The sequence below is a fragment of the Leucoraja erinacea genome, chromosome 28 (genome assembly GCF_028641065.1).
Source record: "Leucoraja erinacea ecotype New England chromosome 28, Leri_hhj_1, whole genome shotgun sequence".
Lineage (NCBI taxonomy): Eukaryota > Metazoa > Chordata > Chondrichthyes > Rajiformes > Rajidae > Leucoraja > Leucoraja erinaceus.
Genome location: NC_073404.1, coordinates 2,607,071 through 2,626,013, shown reverse-complemented (window position 1 = coordinate 2,626,013; position 18,943 = coordinate 2,607,071). Strand labels below are relative to the sequence as shown.

General features: G+C 45.6%; 1 protein-coding gene across 6 annotated transcripts in view; it reads left to right on the top strand.

The window, feature by feature from the left end:
• Positions 1-11,844: 11,844 nt before the first annotated feature.
• Positions 11,845-18,943, top strand: part of hnf1ba (HNF1 homeobox Ba) — a 148,642-nt gene continuing 141,543 nt past the window's right edge. For 2 of the 6 annotated variants that reach the window (XM_055657514.1, XM_055657513.1), the window contains exons 1-2: positions 11,847-12,836; positions 17,791-17,990. In XM_055657514.1, the coding sequence (XP_055513489.1) occupies positions 12,487-12,836; positions 17,791-17,990 (550 nt within the window). In that variant the 5' untranslated portion in view covers positions 11,847-12,486. Of the gene's footprint in view, positions 12,837-17,790; positions 17,991-18,943 lie in introns of all 6 variants that reach the window. The other 4 variants (XM_055657511.1, XM_055657510.1, XM_055657515.1 and 1 more) reach the window with 4 other exon arrangements.

Below are 18,943 nucleotides of genomic sequence, written 5' to 3'. Positions count from 1 at the left end.
GAATAGAAGATAATTGTCTCTCTGGCAGGTCTTGGCACCAGGAACATTTTAATGTGAGAACAGTTGGATGGAATAATGATGCTTTTAGTCTTTGACCATGTCTTCAAAGGACAGAATCATGATGATGAGGGTAGACAAAATGCTGGAGAAACTCAGCGGGTGGGGCAGCATCTATGGAGCGAAGGAAATAGGCAACGTTTCGGGGCAGAACTTTTCTTCAGACTCTCTGGAGAAACTATCCTTATTCTCCAGATGACCTGAAACATCGATCCTGCCTGACCTGCTGAGTTACTCCAGCACTTTGTATCTATCTTCGGTATAAACCAGCATCTGCAGTTTTTTGTGTATTTTGTGTATTTTGTGCAAAATGATTCATATTCTTTTATTGTGCAAAAGGCAATAAGCAAGAAGTCAAGTCCAAGTCAAGTCACTTTTATTTCTATAGCACATTTAAAAAACAACTCTCGTTGGCCAAAGTGCTTTACATTGGTGGAGGTACTAACGTTATACAACATTGGTTCATAGATTAAGTACATACATAAATACATACATATAGCCCTCACTCAGAGGACGTCAAGAAAGGCTTGAGAGTACAGATGAGTTTTAAGTCTCGACTTAAAGGAGTCGATGGAGGGGGCAGTTCTGATGGGAAGGGGGATGCTGTTCCACAGTCTAGGAGCTGCAACCGCAAAGGCACGGTCGCCCCTGAGCTTATGCCTAGACCGCGGGATGTTCAGTAACCCTAAGTCGGCCGATCTGAGGGACCAGGAGGTGGTGTGGTGGGTGAGCAGATTTTTGATGTAGGTGGGGGCAAGCCCATTGAGGGCTTTGTAGACATAAAGAAGGATCTTGAAATTGATTTGGAACCGCACAGGGAGCCAGTGGAGAGAGGCCAGGATCGGGGTGATGTGGTCCCTTTTTCGGGTGCCCGTCAGGAGTCTCGCTGCGGCGTTTTGGACCAGTTGCAGGCGGGACAGGGAAGATTGGCTGATGCCAGTGTAATGGGAGTTGCAGTAATCGAAGCGGGAGGAGATAAATGTGTGGATGATCTTTTCGAGGTCATCAAACTGGAGGAATTGTTTTGTTTTAGCTATTGTCCGAAGCTGGAAGAAGCTAGCTTTCACCACGGCATTGACTTGTTTGTCAAATTTCAAAGCTGAGTCAAATATCATGCCAGGTTTTTGACGTGAGGTTTGAGTAATGGGGTAAGGCTTCTAAGGCTGCCTGCTATCATTTTGATTGAGTCCGAGGGGCCGAGGAGGATGACCTCAGACTTACTCTCATGCTGTACTCACTATGGTTTATACGTTTGATTGATTGAAAGATACAGCATGGAAGCAGGCCCTTCGGCCCACTATGTCCATGCCCACCATCGACCATCCTTTCATACTAGTTCTAAGTTATCCCACTTTCTCATCCACTCCATACACACTAGGGGGCAGTTCACAGAGGGCCAATTAACCTACAAACCCGCAAGTCTTTGAGGGGCTGTGGGAGGAACCCAGAGCACCCGGAGGAAACCCACGCGGTCACATGGAGACCATGTAAACTATACACCGGCAGCAAAGGAGGTCAGGATTGAACCTGGGTACTCTGGCACTGTGTGGCAGCAGCTCTACCAGCTGCCTGTGCTGCCTGGAAAGAATAACCCTTTGAAGTAACTATATCATTCCACTTTAGTTTAGTTTAGAGATACAGCGTGGAGCCTGGCCCTTCGGCCCACCGAGTCCAGGATGATCAGCGATCCCCACACACTAACTGCACACACTAGAGACAATTTACAATTTTAGCAAGCTAATTAACCAACAAACCTGTACGTCTTTGGAGTGTGGGATGAAACTGGAGCACCTGGAGAAAACCCACGCAGGTACAAACTCCATGCAGACAGCATCCGTGGTCAGGATCGAACCGGGGTCCCCGGCACTGTGAGGCAGCAACTCTACCGCAGTGCCACCGTGCTGCCCTGTGGGTCATCAGTCACACAGGTGGCTTGTTGACAATGCAACACGTACAGGAAGGAGACTAAATGCAGGGATTAGGCCTTAGTTGTCTCTGAGATGGGGTGGATGTCCTGGTGGAAGCGTCGGAAGAAAGAAGGGACCTGGTTTGGTAAGACTGGATGACCTGCCGTTCTGCTGGAGGAAACCGGTGTAGTCACAGGGAGAACTAGTCTCACCCCAGTCACTCTCTCTTCCCTCCTCTCCCATCAGCCAAGAGTTTAGTTTAGTTCAGTACAGCTCAGTTTAGTTTTGTTTTGTTTATTGCCACGTGGACCGAGTGCAGTTTTAACATTCTCCCTGTGACTGCGTGGGTTTCCTCCGGGTCCTCCAGTTTCCTTCCTTAACCCAAAGGGATTTGTAGGTTAACTGGCCTCTGTAAATTGCCCCTTGCGTGTAGGGGTGGATGAGAAAGTGGGATAACATTCAGTTTAGTTTATTGTCACATGTACCGAGGTACAGTGAAAAGCTTTTGTTGCGTGCTAACCTGGCAGCGAAAAGACAAAACATGATTACAATCAAGTCGTCCACAGTGTACAGATACAGGATAAAGGGAATACTGTTTAGTGCAAGATAAAGTCCAGTAAAGTCTGATTAAAGATAGTCCGAGGGTCTCCAATGAGGTAGATAGTAGCTCAGGACCGGTCTCTAGGCGTTGATAGGATGGTTCAGTTGATAACAGCTGGGAAGAAACTGTCCCTGAATCTGGAGGTGTGCGTTTTCACACTTCTGTGCCTCTTGCCTGATGGAAGAGGGGAGAAGAGGGAGTGACCGGGGTGAGACTGGCCCTGTTTTGTGCAGGTGGCCTTGCTGAGGCAGCGTGAGGTGCAGATGGAGTCAATGGAAGGTACAGAGGTACAGAAGTTTGAAAACACACATCCAGATTCAGGGACAGTTTCTTCCCAGCTTCTATCAGGCAACTCAATCATCCCATCACCAATTAGATTGCAGTCCTAACCACCCAACTACCTGATTGGCGACAATAGACAATAGGTGCAGGAGTAGGCCATTCGGCCCTTCGAGCCAGCACCATCATTCAATGTGATCATGGCTGATCATCCCCAATCAGTACCCCATTCCTGTTTTCTCCCCATATCCCCTGACTCCGCTATTTTTAAGAGCCCTATCTAGCTCTCTCTTGAAAGCATCCAGAGAACTGGCCTCCACCGCCCTCTGAGGCAGAGAATTCCACAGACTCACCACACTCTGTGAGAAAAAGTGTTTCCTCGTCTCCGTTCTAAATGGCTTACTCTTTATTCTTAAACTGTGGCCCCTGGTTCTGGACTCCCCCAACATCAGGAACATGTTTCCTGCCACTAGCGTGTCCACGCCCTTAACAATCTTATATGTTTCAATGAACTATCTTTAATTGGACTTTATCTGGCTGTAAATTCTATACTGTTTGTCCAATGTTGTCCAATATCTGTACACTGTGGACAGCTTGATTGTAATCATGTACAGTCTTTTCATTAACGATAGCATGCAACAAAATTAAAAGATTTTCACTGTAGCTTGGTACATTGACGATATAAACTGAACTAAACTGAACGACCAAACCCGGGAATCACAGAAGGACTGGTTGATGCAGAAGATATGTGACTAGTAATGGGATCACTTTGGTGAATGTAGAACAGTACAGCACAGAAACAGGCACTTCGGCCCGCAATGCCTGTGCTGAACACGATACCAAGACCAACTCTTATCTATACGGCGCATGATCCATATCCCTCCATTCCCTGCATGTCCATGGGCCTATCCAAAAGTCCCTTAAACACCACTATTGTATCTGCCTCCAGCAGCGCGTTCCAGGCACCCACCACAGAGGGTGTAAAAAACCTTTAAACTTTTCCCCCGCTCACCTTAAACCGAGGCCCTTTAGTATTTAGTATTGCCACCTATCTATGCCTCTCAAAAGTTGTATACACTTCTATCAGGTCTTCCCGCAACCTCCAGCATTCCAGAGAAAACAACCCAAGTCTGTCCAATCTCTCCCTGTAACTAATGCCCATTAATCCAGGCAGCATTCTGATAAACATCCTCTGCAGCCTCTACAAAGCCTTGGCTTGGACATTGTGGTGGTGCTCTTTGGATGTGCTGGGAAAATTAATTTCATCTGCAGTTGACAGAGTGAACAGTATTGAGTACCATTACCGCCTGGAATCTTATAGAGGTGTACAACAGGAATAGATCGGGTGGATGCACAGAATCTCTTGCCCAGAGTAGGGGAATCGAGCACCAGAGGATGTAGGTTTAAGGAGAGGGCGGAAAGATTTAATAGGAATCTGAGGGGTAGCTTTTTCACACACAGGGTGGTGGGTGTCTGGAACGAGCTGCCAGAGGAGGTAGTTGAGCAGGAGGTGGGTGAGGCAGGGATTATTGCAACATCTAAGAAACATTTGGGTACATGGATAGGACAGGTTTAGAGGGATGCAGGCCAAACACAGGCAGGTGGAACTATTGTAGCTGGGACATGTTCGCCAGATGTGTAGGAAATTACTACCGACGTTGGTTTAAATCGAAGGTAGACACAAAAAGTTGGAGTAACGCAGCAGGACAGGCAGCATCTCTGGAGAGAAGGAATGGTTGTCTTTTCGGGTCGAGACCCTTCTTCAGACTGATGTCAGGGAAGGGGGAGGTACAGAGATACAATGTGGTGGGAGACAATAAGACTGGTGGGAGAACTGTGAAGGGGAGGGGATGGAGAAAGAGGGAAAGCAAGGGCTATTTGAAGTTAGAGAAGTCAATGTTCATACCGCTGGGGAGTAAGCTACCCAAGCAAAATATGAGGCTGGAACAATGTACTCAGAGGAGGGATGAGGCCCAGGACAGAAAGGTCAGTGTGAGAATGGAAGGGGGGGGGGGGGGGGGGGGGGGGGGGGGGGGGGGGGGGGGGGGGGGGGGGGGGGGGGGGGGGGGGGGGGGGGGGGGGGGGGGGGTTAAAGTGTTGAGCAACGGGAAGATCAGGTAGGTTTAGGCCTCACTACCACGGGATCCCGACTACATGTTGGCCAGTGTCCCGTTGGGCCAAATGGCCTGTTTCCACGTTGTATGAATCTATGGCGCTATGGCTCTTAAAGTTTAGACTATCCAGAGCTTACTCACGCCAAGACTAATTGTATCAGGTTGTGCAGGTTGTGCGAGATAGTAGGCGGGTCGGCAGCCGTGCCTTTTCTTCTTGGGGGTCCCTGAGACCACAAACCTTGCTAAATGTTTTAGCATTTGCATTCTCCTGGACCTAGTGGCAATATCCTGACTCCAACCTTATAGAAACATATAAAATTATAAAAGGACTGGACAAGCTAGATGCAGGAAAAATGTTCCCAAATAAGGGGGAGGTCATTTAGGACTGAGGTGAGAAAAAACTTTTTCACCCAGAGAGTTGTGAATTTATGGAATTCTCTGCCACAGAGGGCAGTGGAGGCCAAATCACTGGATGGATTTAAGAGAGAGTTGGGGGCTAGTGGAGTCAAGGGATAGGGGGAGAAGGCAGGCTAGGGTTATTGATAGGGGACGATCAGCCATGATCACAATGAATGGCGGTGCTGGCTCGAAGGGCCGAATGGCCACCTCCTGCACCTATGTTTCTATGTTTATGTGAGTTTCAGAAAATTTGAAGTCTTTCATTAAATTTCGGGCGGCACGGTGGTGCAGCGGTAGAGTTGCTGCCTCACAGCGCCAGAGATCCGGATTCGATCCTGACTCCGGGTGCTGTCTTTACCGAGTTTGTCCGTTCTCCCTGTGACCGCGTGGGTTTTCTCCGGGTGCCCCGGACGCGCAGGTTTGTAGGTTGATTAGCTTCGTTAAAATTGCAAATTGTTCCAAGTGTGTAGGATAGTGCTAGTGATCGCTGGTCGGGGCAGACTCAGTCCACCCGTTTCCGCGCTGCTTCTCTGGACTAAACTAAACTAAACTAATCAGCGTGCAGGAAGGAATTGCAGATGCTGGTTTACACCGAAGATAGACACAACATGTTTGAGTAACTCAGCGGGGCAGGCAGGCAGCATCTCTGGAGAGAAGGAATGGGTGACGTTTCGGGTCGAGGCTCTTGTGAAGTTTGAGTGAGTTTATTCCTAAACTTATCATAGTCATAGTGCCACACAACACGGAAAGAGGCCCTTTGGCCCAACTTGCCCAGTCCGACCAAGTTGCCCCATCTACACTAGTCCCACCTGCCCGCGTTTGGACCATATCTCTCATAACCCTTTCGTTTGAAACGTGTAGCTAATTCACGTCGATTTCAATGGTCTTTGAAAAGTAGGACTTTAAATGGAGTGTAAAAGTACTCAGGAGGATTTTGTTGGGGATTTTACATAATGTGCGAAAACAGTATGAAACCGGCGAGAATGATCAAAGTTGAGAAGCTGAGAAAGTACAGATGGGATGTGGGGGTCTTCTTTAATCGAATTTCAATCTTTAGGAATAACCGTGCCAACTTGGGCGAGTCGATGTGTTTCCTCATCTCTCGCCCACACAGGAGATAGAGTCAGATATAACAAAACGATTAGAAAGAAGCATATCGTTGAACAGTCTGAAGAAAGGCCTCGACCCGAAACGTTGCCTATTTCCTTCTCTCCACAGATGCTGCCTGACCCGCCGATTTAGTTTCTCCAGCATTTTTGTCTACCTTCCTTGAACTCTTTGTTGCCGTTCCTTTAGCACGTTAAATTACGAAACTAACTTCCTTTTCGAATGGAGTTCTTTATAATATACAGTTCTTTTATAAGATACAGTATGCTTTTATAAGTATCAAGCTCGACAACACAAGTTTAACTAATTAAATGATGTTCCTTCCACAGTAAAATTATCATTCGAAGTTTAAATATTTATATGGTCTGATGAAGGGCCTCGACCCGAAACGTCACCTATTCCTTCTCTCCAGAGATGCTGCCTGACCCGCCGATTTACTCCAGCTTTTTGTGTCTATCTTCGGTTTAAAGCAGCAATTGCCGTTCCTTCCTACACATGTAACAGTCTACTTGCTGTTCCCACATGACTTCAGATTTCCACATGACCAGGTTCCCCCCCCCCCCCCCCTCTGGACGAATCTGGCTTCCCTACCTGCTCTGGGTTCATCTTCATTCCTTGCTGAGCCGGGAAGACAGTGAGAAGCCCCTTTAATGGGGACGACCCTTCAATAAACTCATCCGAGATCAGTCAGTAATGATGAGGCTGAAGGGGCCGTAAAAGCGAAATTCCAGCGTCTATTTGCAAAACCTAATCTCCTCCCAAATTCAACGACGGTTTCATTTTGTGACAATATTTTGTGTCACAAAATATATAAAAGTCTTTAAGCACTTCTACTTCATAAACTAATTGGTTTTGTGATTTAGCCCCTTGGTAAAACTGATGTATTAGGATGAATTGCCTCGACATTTCGACAAATGTAAATTCACATTCATAATCAATTAATTTCACAGACTTTTTTATTTTATTTAACACGCAGTTATTTTTGTCACTCACTATTATTGTCTGTTTATTCTATATACTGAACACGTGTGCACAGGTTCAGTATATAGTCATTAATTATTCAGTAAATATTATTTATATTCGGACCATACAGTCAGTATATATAGTCTGAATATAATGAATATTTACCAAATATATAGTCTGATATATATATATATACACACACACACACAATATGGAGTTACTCAGAGGGTCAGGCAGCATCTCCGGAGAAAGGTGACGTTTCGGGTCGAGACCTTTCTTCAGACTGAGAGTCAGGGGAGGGGAGAGGAACGAAAAGATATGAAAAGGTACAAAGAACAAAGGCGTTCAAAAGGACAAATCCTCCTGATCTTTTGTTGTGGTTTACAGAGTACTACCTTTAAGTGTCTGTTGTGCGAATTTCATTGTTCCGTTTCGGTACATATGACAACAACAACAACACGCCCTTGGACAAATGTTGGTAAACTTTCGTTCATTCTGCTTACTTCCAGGTGCGAAAATAAAGGGCCACTTGATATAAGGAAAAGGCAGTGGAAGGGTAATTGGTATCGATGAGATAGTCGTCTGCAATGACCCCAGTTGTCCTGCGCATGTAGCCAGGGCTATTTTGGAAAGTTACAAGATTGTCGAAAGCGATAACTTTTGCCGTGACAATGGGCCCCAGTCAGAATCCCCCCTCTCTCCCGAGATTGATCACATATGCTGTATGCTGTAGCTGAATTTCATCGGGGGGGGGGGGGGGGGGGGGGGGGGGGGGGGGGGACAAAAACTTGGTTTAAAGGCAAAGTTTCGACATCGCTCGGCTGGGTTATCAAAAAGGCTAGTTCTGTGGGAAATTGATTTTACTGCGACAGGCACGGCTCAGTGCCTGCGAGAAATATTGATGCCATTTAGTTTCGTTGAGTTCTTTCCTCTAATGTCACTTTCCCCGTCCCTGCTTTGGCAAGTTGCTGGTGAATTGGTCGGGGTAAAGTATTGGCAAGTTGCGACCGCTCTATTTGTAACCTTAGCTGAACAAGAAAAATAACAAATGTGGGATATTTATAGTGGCAACCCTTTATTACAAATTCACTTGGCTTTTCATCCGATGTTTTTAAATGTAAGGATATCAATTTATTTCAGTCGAGTGCAGTAATGGATTTGCAGTCGAACTATAATCCGGTGAAATGGTTGCATTTGGGGTGTATTTCTGTTTCATGACAGTTACACAATCTAAACAGAAATACACAACTGATTGGCTCCTGCAGGCAGTTTGATGTATGTCGCGCTTTTAACAGGCATGTGCAGGAAGATCTGAAGAAGGGTCTCGACTCGAAACGAAGAGTAAATAAGAATCTTCAGACAATAGACAATATGTGCAGGAGACGGCCATTCGGCCCTTCGAGTCAGCACCCCCATTCAATGTGATCAAGGCTGATTATCCACAATCAGTACCCCGTTTCCGCCTTCCAGAATAGACATATATTATTTTAAACGTCAGACACAAAACGCTGGAGTAACTCAGCGGGTCAGGCAGCATCTCTGGAGAAAAGGAAAAGGCGACGTTTCGGGTCGAGACCCTATTTCGCACCTGGTCCTTCTCTGAATTACTCCAGTGTGTTGTGTCTGTCCTCGGTGTAAACCAGCATCTGCAGTTCCTACTCACACATTAATCCGCCTGCCCTCTCATCAAAGAGCCTCATTTATCAATAACGTGTTGTTTTTTAAAAATCACAACGCGGTTTATTTTCTCTGCAGTTTTTTTTCTTTCCTATTTATTTTCATTTCCTTCGTGTGCGGAGGACTTTCCCCGGTTCTTTGCTCAACGTAGCCACAGAAGGGGCCATTTCAGTGTCAATAAAAGGCGAGGTCCCACCTGTGCTGGAAAGGATTGTGTACACAAAAATATCGATTTATCCGCAAATGTCACTGATCTCTTTCCACCCATTGATTTCTTTCTGTGTTGCATTGTATTTTGTTTTATATTGCAGAGGATTTTCTTGCATGGAATTCCTAAAATAAAATAACGTTTAGAGCCTTATATAAAAGTCCAATTCTTTAATGTATCTCTATTGCGTTGAGCAACAAACTCAACATATATTATCCAACTGTTAATTTCTGAAATTACTGTTTATTATTTTAATTTCAGATCCGATAAAATTAAATAAACAAAATATTTAATTTTCTTTTAAAAAATGTGACCGCTGGCCGCTTGGTCCAATCTGTACGAATTGAGACTGACCTTGCTGTGTTAACAGTCTAGAAAGTTATTCGAAGATCCTTGTAGAACTAATTTCAAGAAAGAGAATTTGAATTCATTTTTTTTTTAAAGCTTGTTGGAAATTAAAGAGACGCGTTTCAGGCTAAACTGAATTTCTGAACGCGCTGGTTGTCATTGAAACCCGTGCTTTGTATACATATAATAATACACACTCGACAGATACAGGGAGTGAAGTAACGGAGGGAGACAAAATCATTAACTGAAAACAAACAGGGCTCCTTATTAACTTCGGTGTAACTCAACGGTGAAGGGAAATACAAGACATTGTGATTTGCACCATTCGGGGTTGCTTGTTCAACCAGGAGAGAGAGAAAACGGCCAGTATATTTATTTCCCCTCAGTAATTAGTTGGACGGTCTGTACCCCGTTCCCAACAGGGGTATCCAAATATTCACCCGAGTGTAAACCATCCACCTCATTTTATTTTTGTTTTTTTCAATAACCCCAGATGAAAGATGTATTTTAACGAGCTAGATCTTGATTGTATTTATTGATAAGTTAGAAAGTCTACTGCAGCGCCTATTTCCAGCTGTATACTTGGACGGCGGCCTATCTCTCTGTGTTTTCAGGTGAGCGAGTATGTGAGAGTTGGGACTCTTAAAAAGTGAAATGTAACATTGCTTCGGTTTTTTAAACGAGCCCGCGAATAAATTGATGCTGAGTTGTGCACCTTTTATACTAAGAAGGCAATGTTGGCCTCTACAAGGGCACACGGCGGCCGGGGGGGGGGGGGGGGGGGGGGGGGGGGGGGGGGGGGGGGGGGGGGGGGGGGGGGGGGGGGGGGGGGGGGGGGGGGGGGGGGGGGTTGTTGTCCTTGTGTCCTGACAACAGGCAGCTATTGTCTGCGAGGATATTTTGGAGCTGGAAGGGGAACGCGAATGGGGCCGACGAAAAGAGGCGCTCCTCATAAAATAAAACACACAGCCCTTTTCCATCGAAACGAATTATAAGGCGGCTGTCTGAAGAGGCAATAAAACTGGAGTAAAAGTCTCACACAATCCGCCGCGGCCCACCGGGATATCAGAGCCCTCCTGAAGGGGTATTGTTTCAAGCTATCATTACTCCCAAAAATAAAAGAACCAAGCACGAAATTCAGGACACAGTTATTCCAGATTATGAAAGGCCGTCGTTTGATTTTCGTGTTTTCTATAGACTCCACGTTGACTGATAAAAACGGAGTTAATGCAAACGACATTTAACTCGTGTCCAATTTGTTGCATTCACTCAATCATCTTAGTATGGTTCACAAGCGCGAAGGTTATTTCGGTATCTAGTTCACCAACCTCTCAGTCTCATGGTGGCTATATGTGTTTTAACCCACGATAAGGTTTGCGAGTTCACATTGCAATTTAAGGCTTGAGATTGTCCTTCATTTCATGATTCCGGTGCCAATTTCTGTCACATTTGGGAGCTGAGGCGGCCAGCACAGAACACAACGTTCCCCTCCTTTGTCTCAGCCGCACTTTAAAAAACAGCCTTGTATATTTTGCATGGATTTATTGTAACGAGCCCGGGGAATCAGTTGAACGGATTCAAGCCCAGTTCACATTATATTATTCCGGAACGAGGAATTTCTTAACCCCACCCCAGCTCAAAACAACATAAATTAAAATCGAAGGTACACAAAAATGATTTATTTAAGAAGGAACTGCAGATGCTGGAAAGTCGAAGGTAGATAAAAATGCTGGAGAAACTCAGCGGGTGCAGCAGCATCTATGGAACGAAGGAAATAGGCAACGCTTGGGTTTCGGCCCGAAACGTTGCCTATTTCCTTGGTTTCGGCCCGAAACTTTGCCTATTTCCTTGGTTTCGGCCCGAAACTTTGCCTATTTCCTTCGCTCCATAGATGCTGCTGCACCCGCTGAGTTTCTCCAGCATTTTTGTGTACCTTCGATTTTCCAGCATCTGCAGTTCCTTCTTAAATAAATTAAACTCGCCTGTCTCGAATATTACTGGGCCCAATCGTAATAAATACACTGAATAATTCAATGCCTCTTCCCCTTAAGAACCCAGCACTAAAAACGCCAGTTCCTAGTCTCATTTTGCATTTAAGTGCTTATTTTAAATACACATCATCACATATTCAGAGTTACATTTAGCCGTCTCCTGTAATCGCAATGTACATTTCACCCTGTGCAGATTTAAACCAATACTGTGCTATAAGCGTTTATTTCCCTTTAAACTCATACTTGATTTTTGTTTCCTAGCTGAGCCGCTTTAGTTTAAGTGTAAACTCCACTTAAAATGCTCGGTATAAATAGTTTTTTTCAACTACCTCTCTTTCAATAAAATGGCTCTGTCCTTTTTTACGCTCGGGAAATAAAACAGCGGCGGCTTGCAGAGTAATCTGTTCGGCTCCTGCATTGGCGGACTCTGGACTTTATTCTGACTCGGTCCAAAGTTCAGAGTTTTGTAGGTACTAATCGATAAATAGCGGCCAATAAAATGAGCCTCTGTCAAATGTAAACACAGCGAGCCGGGTTGACATCGGCGCGGCTCCTCCAACGCGCTCTCGTCAGCCTCGCTATATTTGCATATTGCTAAGCCTTTTTTCTCCCCCCACTAAGACTTCCCGCCGATTTGCATATTCTTATATTCTCTCCCCAAAGAATGATCATGGCAGTTTAGTGCTCCACGAAGCGGCCTCTCTGGATTTTTCTTTTTCAAGATTAGCTGCTTCTGCAAGAAATATTTTTTCATGTTCAGGGGACAAGTGGTTGCAGAGGATCCCATTGGTCTGCGCGCAAATATATTTTCTAAAAAGTCTGATTTATTTAAAAGATGGTGTCGAAATTGACATCCCTCCAACAGGAGCTTTTGAGCGCTTTGCTCAGCTCCGGTGTCTCCAAAGATGTTTTGATTCAGGCGCTGGAAGACCTGGAACCCTCGCCAAGTTTCGAGGTGAAGTTGGAGAACTTGCCCGCGTCCCCGCTCAAGATAAACGGGCCGGGCTCGGAGGCTAAAGCCGTGTTCCACACGCTGACCAACGGCCACGGCAAAGGCAAGCTGTCCGGCGACGAGGGCTCGGAAGACGGCGAGGAGTATGACACACCTCAGATCATCAAAGAGCTGGAGTCGCTCAACACGGAGGAAGCGGCGGAACAGAGAGCCGAAGTGGACAGAATGTTGAGGTAACTCGCCTCCCGTCTCTGTTCCCCCCCCCCCTCTTTTCAAATAATATAATTTACCACAAACTCACTATCTGACGGCCAGTGCGTTCATTTAAAAACAATGCCAGTTTCTCCACAGTTATCTAAATAGGATTGCTTTGTTTCAAAGCAAAGGAATAAACTAAATGCAACAGGGAAGAGTTGTGTAAATATTAACGAGACATCTTATTCGGTTTAAATCAGGCTCGGTCTCGCACAATTGTAAGCGTGCACCTCACTTGTAAACGCGTCCTCCAGCACTCTGTGCCCTTATACCTATTTCTAAGGCCGGGTTAAGGGACAAGCCTGGCATCCTTTTACAGGGTTTAGTTGAGTATCGGGTGTTGTTTCAGCAGGTTGTCAGTTTCACGCTGTTTTGTTAGTTTCATGCGGTTAAACCGAGTTCAATTTGTCCTATGTTGTCAGAATCACTGGTGAAGCAAGTCTGCGTGGAAAGTCAAAAATAACAACGATTTTAAATATACCGAGAGACCGTTTTCCTACCACGTTGCCAATCAAGAAACAAACAAAAATATCTCCTTAGAGCACGATTCGTAAACAAAACCCTTCGCCCTAAAATAATTGTTTGTGATTCGCTGTCAAAAGAACTACAGACAATGTTAATATGAAATAATATTTAATACAAGGTAAACGTGCGCGGTGACATTCAGCAACTCACATTCACGTGGAAATGCCGGGCTGAACGCGACTCGTATTTTAACATCTAAAAAAAACGGAGCAGTTAAACTAGAGTAAATATCGATCAATTGAGAAATTGTTCCTCTGAGTGTGAGACGCGCTGAGTTGTTGCATTATTAGCGAACGGTTCGTGCCGCCTGCTTTCACCAAACGACCTCAACCTCAGCCGCTTCACTCGGGGCTCTTTCACCCACGAGCCGTCGGTTTCGACTTTTAGATTTTTGAGGGGATCCCCCGTCAGGACCGGCCTCCGAGCGCTGGACGAGTGTCTCACCCGTGAAAGGTGACTGAATAACATAACACCTCCCGCGGCACCCACCGCCTTGGCTCTGTCAGCCGGGACAATGTACTCTTTCGTTAAAACTCGCCGAATGTGTGTCCTAATGTACAAGCATTATTGTCATTAGAAATAATTGTTGATGTTAGTAGTAATTTTAATAACATATATCGATAGTTCGTCTCACGGAGCATCGAGTAAAACAATAATATATATAGATAGCAGATATAAATATTATATATTATATGTGTATGTATGTGCATTTATGTATGTTTATATATACGTGTGCGCGCGTATACATGTGTTTATACGTATATTGTGTCACTCCAGCGTTTTGTGTATTTGTGTGTATATATCATATGTATATATGTGCATGTGTGCGTGTATATATATATATATATATGTGTATACCCATGTGTGTATGTGTGTGTGTGCTTGCATCTTTGTTGTACATGCAGAAAATACATGTCAAAGTCACATAGAAACATTGAAAGGTAATTGTCTAAACTATCGCTCTGTGTTTGGGCGAGAGACGAGAAAGGGCTCCAGGGCTTTTAATCGTCTGGTCTCAGTTTGTAAATATAAATATGGTCCAAGATTGTAGGACACGTGCAGCTGACGTTTCTGCCGAGCGCTATTAATTTAGTATAAATCATCAACTCCGAATGTACAGAAAAGTGGAACACACTTTGATGAGGTGAATGGGTAACCTGGTTACTCATTGCCGAGGCGAGTTGAACACAGACGCGCGTATTATCCTGAACAAACACATCTTGTTTGGGTTTGCAGCGCTCGGGAACTTACAAAATATCATTTGAACATTGTCATGGTCGATCAACCTTGAATATCATATTTTAATCTGTGTAAACCTGGATTAAGCCACATGGGTGTCGGGAGATATTCAGTGTTGAGAGAGGTGATGGGACGCAATACACTTACAGCCCACTGCTAATTGAGATCCCAACACAACTTTCGATAGTGCCATTCATTCCCCTGTTAATTTACACGGCATTTCTAATCGGGCGGGCGTGTCCCAATTTCATAACCGCATTTTCCACCTGAACCAAAAATTCTGACTTTGTCCCGCTGATTGATAATATATTTAATTCCCATGTTTTTTTTTTGTTTGTTTATTTTTAAGCGACGCCGCGTCTGAGCTAAAACAAAACCTGTTGCAAAAACACGCGAACCCAGTCGCGGTGTGTGCCGTACACTTACATTTTATGTCGTTTTTAACGAGAAGGTGATTATTCTAATCCACCTTTTAACACGCGCGTAGGAAGTTTTTCTAAAAAAAATCATAGCAAACCTTGACTTTCCCCGCGGTTCGATTTGATTAATTTAAGGAAAAAGAAATTAAATGGCATAGTCTAAATAAGCAGGAACATCGTTTATCAATATCGAGTGGGTGAAATGACACGCCATGTGTATGTGTATAATACATATGTGTATGTATATGTGTATGTATATGTGAATATATATATATATATATATAGAGGGAGAGAGAGAGAAATATATAGAGAAAGATTATAGAGAAAGAAAGTGTGTGTGAGATAGTGTGTGTGTTTGTGTGTGAGTGTTTGTGTGTGTCTGGGGTGTGTGTTTGTGTGTATATGTGTTACGCATGCAGACAATGCATGTCAAAGTCGCATAGAAACATTGAAACGTGTTTCTTTCAACTATCCCTTGCGATAACTGATCCATTTTAAACAAGTGTTTAAGAAGGAACTGCAGATGTTGGGGAAAAAAATCACTTTCTATGTTTCCATCATCTGCAGTTCCTTCTTAAACATTTTAAACAAGTTGTAAACGCTTGATTCAAAATGCGGAGAATTCGGTTTTTGAGATTTTACCAATTTCAGCCGCCAACTCACACGGGGTGAACTTTTCATCGTTTAATTTTCCCCCCAATGGCTTTCCATTAGAGATATCCGGAGACGGTAGTCATTTTAATAGCGCGGTAGCAGACGAGTGGAGGGGGGGGGGGGGGTGTAGATAGATACTTACATCCAGAGGGTATTCAATATTGTTCCCCTTGAACGGGGGGGGGGGGGGGGGGGGCTACTGGAGTTGTGGGCGGAGATCACAAAATAAATGCATCGCATTGTTAAAGATTTGGTAGATTTTGCAGTTTACCTGGGCCGATGAACTAACTGGGCGTGGAATGGCGGGCCGTTGAGGTGCGGCGGGCTCTTGGCTTGGAACGAAACTTGGGTCGATATATCAACAAACCGAAGTCACCCGCAAATTGCAAAAATGGGCACCAACCTGCTCTTGAATAAACCCTCACCTGGGCACGACTCCCTCGAAACCTATCCCGCAATATATGCAAATGCAATATTATGAAGCGAGTGCAGAGAATACTAATATAGATGTTGAAGGCCTGAGCAGACTGGGCAGGCTAGGCAGGGCTTTATTCCTTGGAGCGCAGGAGGGCAGGGGCTGATCTTATGAGGGTGTATAAATCCATGAGGGGGCAGATAGAGGGGGCACAAAGTATTTTACTCAGAGCAGGGGGGGGGGGGGGGGGGGGTCAAGAACCAGGGGACATAGGTTTAAGGTACTAGGGGAGAATATGTGTTCGGCACGGACTAGAAGGGTCGAGATGGCCTGTTTCCGTGCTGAAATTGTTATATGGTTATATGGTTAAGGTGCGAGGGGGAATCTTTGATAGGAATCTGAGGGGCAACTTTTTCACACAGACGGTGGTGGGTGGATGGAAGGAGCTGCCAGAGAAGGTATTTAAGAAGGAACTGCAGATGATGGAAAGTCGAAGGTAGACAAAAGTGCTGGAGAAACTCAGCGGGTGAGGCAGCATCTATGGGGCGAGGGAAATAGGCAAGGTTTCGGGACGAAACCCGGAACGTTCCCTATTTCCTTCGCTCCATAGATGCTGCTGCACCCGCTGAGTTTCTCCAGCACTTTTGTCTGCCAGAGAAGGTAGTCGAGGCGGGAACTATAACCACATTTTTAAACGATACTTGGACATGTACATGGATAGTAAAGGTTTAGAGGGATACGGGGCAAACGCGGGCAAATGGCAAACCCAGCTTAGATGGGGCATCTTGGGCGAGTTGGGCCGATGGGCCTGTATCCGTGCTGCATGACTCCATGGGTACATATCCCCAGCCCCTTAAATGCCAAATTTATTGAGGTGAAGATATTTCCAGTATGTGCGAGACTGTACATTTTTGACTGTCTGAAGAAGGGTCTCGACCCGAAACATCACCCGTTGCTTCTCTCCAGAGATGCTGCCTGTCCCGCTGAGTTACTCCAGCGTTTTGTGTCTATCTTCGGTTTAAAACAGCATCTGCAGTTCCATCCAACGCTGTACATTTTTAATACCGAGTTGGATGAAAAAATCATCGAAATCGATCGCCTGATTTCCCTTCTGCATCAACCTATAACTCGATATCAGGCTTATAAGCGGAGCCGCCAAGGCAGTAATATCAGGGAAACCCGTCCTGTCGATATCTAGAACGGCTTTCATACGGCAATTTCGATCACGAAAGCCAAGTTTGTTTCTGTGCTTGGTAGACACAAAATGCTGGAGTAACTCAGCGCGACAGGCAGCATCTCTGGGGAGAAGGAATGGGCGACGTTTCGGGTCGAGACCCTTCTTCAGACCCGCATGTGTAGAGGAAGGAACTGCAGATGCTGGTTTAAACCGAAGATAGACACAACATGCTGGAGTAACTGAGCGGGTCAGGCGGCATCCCTGGAGAGAAGGAATGGGCGGCGTTTCGGCTTCAGATTCAGACTTTTTTGAAGATAGACACAAAAAGCTGGAGTAACTTAGCGGGACAGGCAGCATCTCTGGAAGGTATGGGTGAGGTTTCGGTGGGTAAAACGCCGGCTCTGTGAGATTCGGTAATGTGCATCTTTGGCGTGTTGTGTGTTGTTGATGAAGGTGTTGGTTGAGTGATGTAACTGTGGGCTTGTGGGGTCGATCCTCTACAGGGAAGACCCGTGGCGGGCGGCGAAGATGATTAAAGGCTACATGCAGCAACATAACATCCCACAGCGGGAAGTGGTGGACGTGACCGGCCTCAATCAGAGTCACCTATCGCAGCACCTCAACAAGGGAACCCCCATGAAGAACCAGAAGCGGGCGGCCCTCTACACCTGGTACATCAGGAAACAGCAGGAGATCCAGCGACGTAAGTGTCTTCATGCTCAGTCTATCTAACATCAACGGCTCAGTTTGCAAATGCGGGATAATCCGTGTAGGTTCACACGTCCCCGTTTCATTAGAAGAGTTGAAAGATTAGCCTTTTTTTTCATGTACATGAAGCAGAATTAGGCCATTCGGCCCATCGGGTCTACTCTGCCATTCAGTCATGGCTGATCTATCTCTCCCTCCTAACCCCTTCTCCCCATGACCTCTGACACTCGATTTGAAACGCCTTTAAACATATTTGAATTTAAAGATACAGCATGGAAATTGGCCCTTCGGCCCATCCAAAGCAGGATAGCAGCGGAAACAGAAGCAGGGTTGAGTTGAGATGTAATTTAGGCTGGGACTTTGAACTACATTGAAAGAACAGCGCAAAAAAAACAAAAACAGGCCTTTCGGCCCACCCAAAGTAGGATAGCAGCTGAAACAGAAGCGGGGTTGAGTGGATTTTGAAAGTACAGGATGGAAGCAGACCCCGAGCGAGTCCAGGCCGCCACACACACGTCTCATCCACACGAGGGGCAATTAAAAACTTCTACAAACCCGCACGTCTTTGGGGATGAGGGAGGAAACCGGAGCACCCGGAGAAAAACCCTCTCGGGTCACAGGGAGAGCGTGCAAACACCACACCGACAGCAGCCGAGGTCAGGATCGAACCCGGGTCCCTGCCGCAGCGCAGCAGCAACTCTACCACTGCGGCCACTGTGCCGTCCCTCTAAAGAAAGTTACATGCAATTCACGACTTTTGCGCGGGCAAGACCGAGTCGCACATTTCATGCTGTTATGTAGGGCAAGTATTGACTGAGATAATAATTGCCATAGAGGTCTCCCGCTATTCCCTGAAGGATATTCACCATCTTTCACCACTGCCCCGGTAGGAACTGAGTTTACCGTCTTGTCTGACAAGGCATCTCCTTCCCGGCAACACAGCCCTGA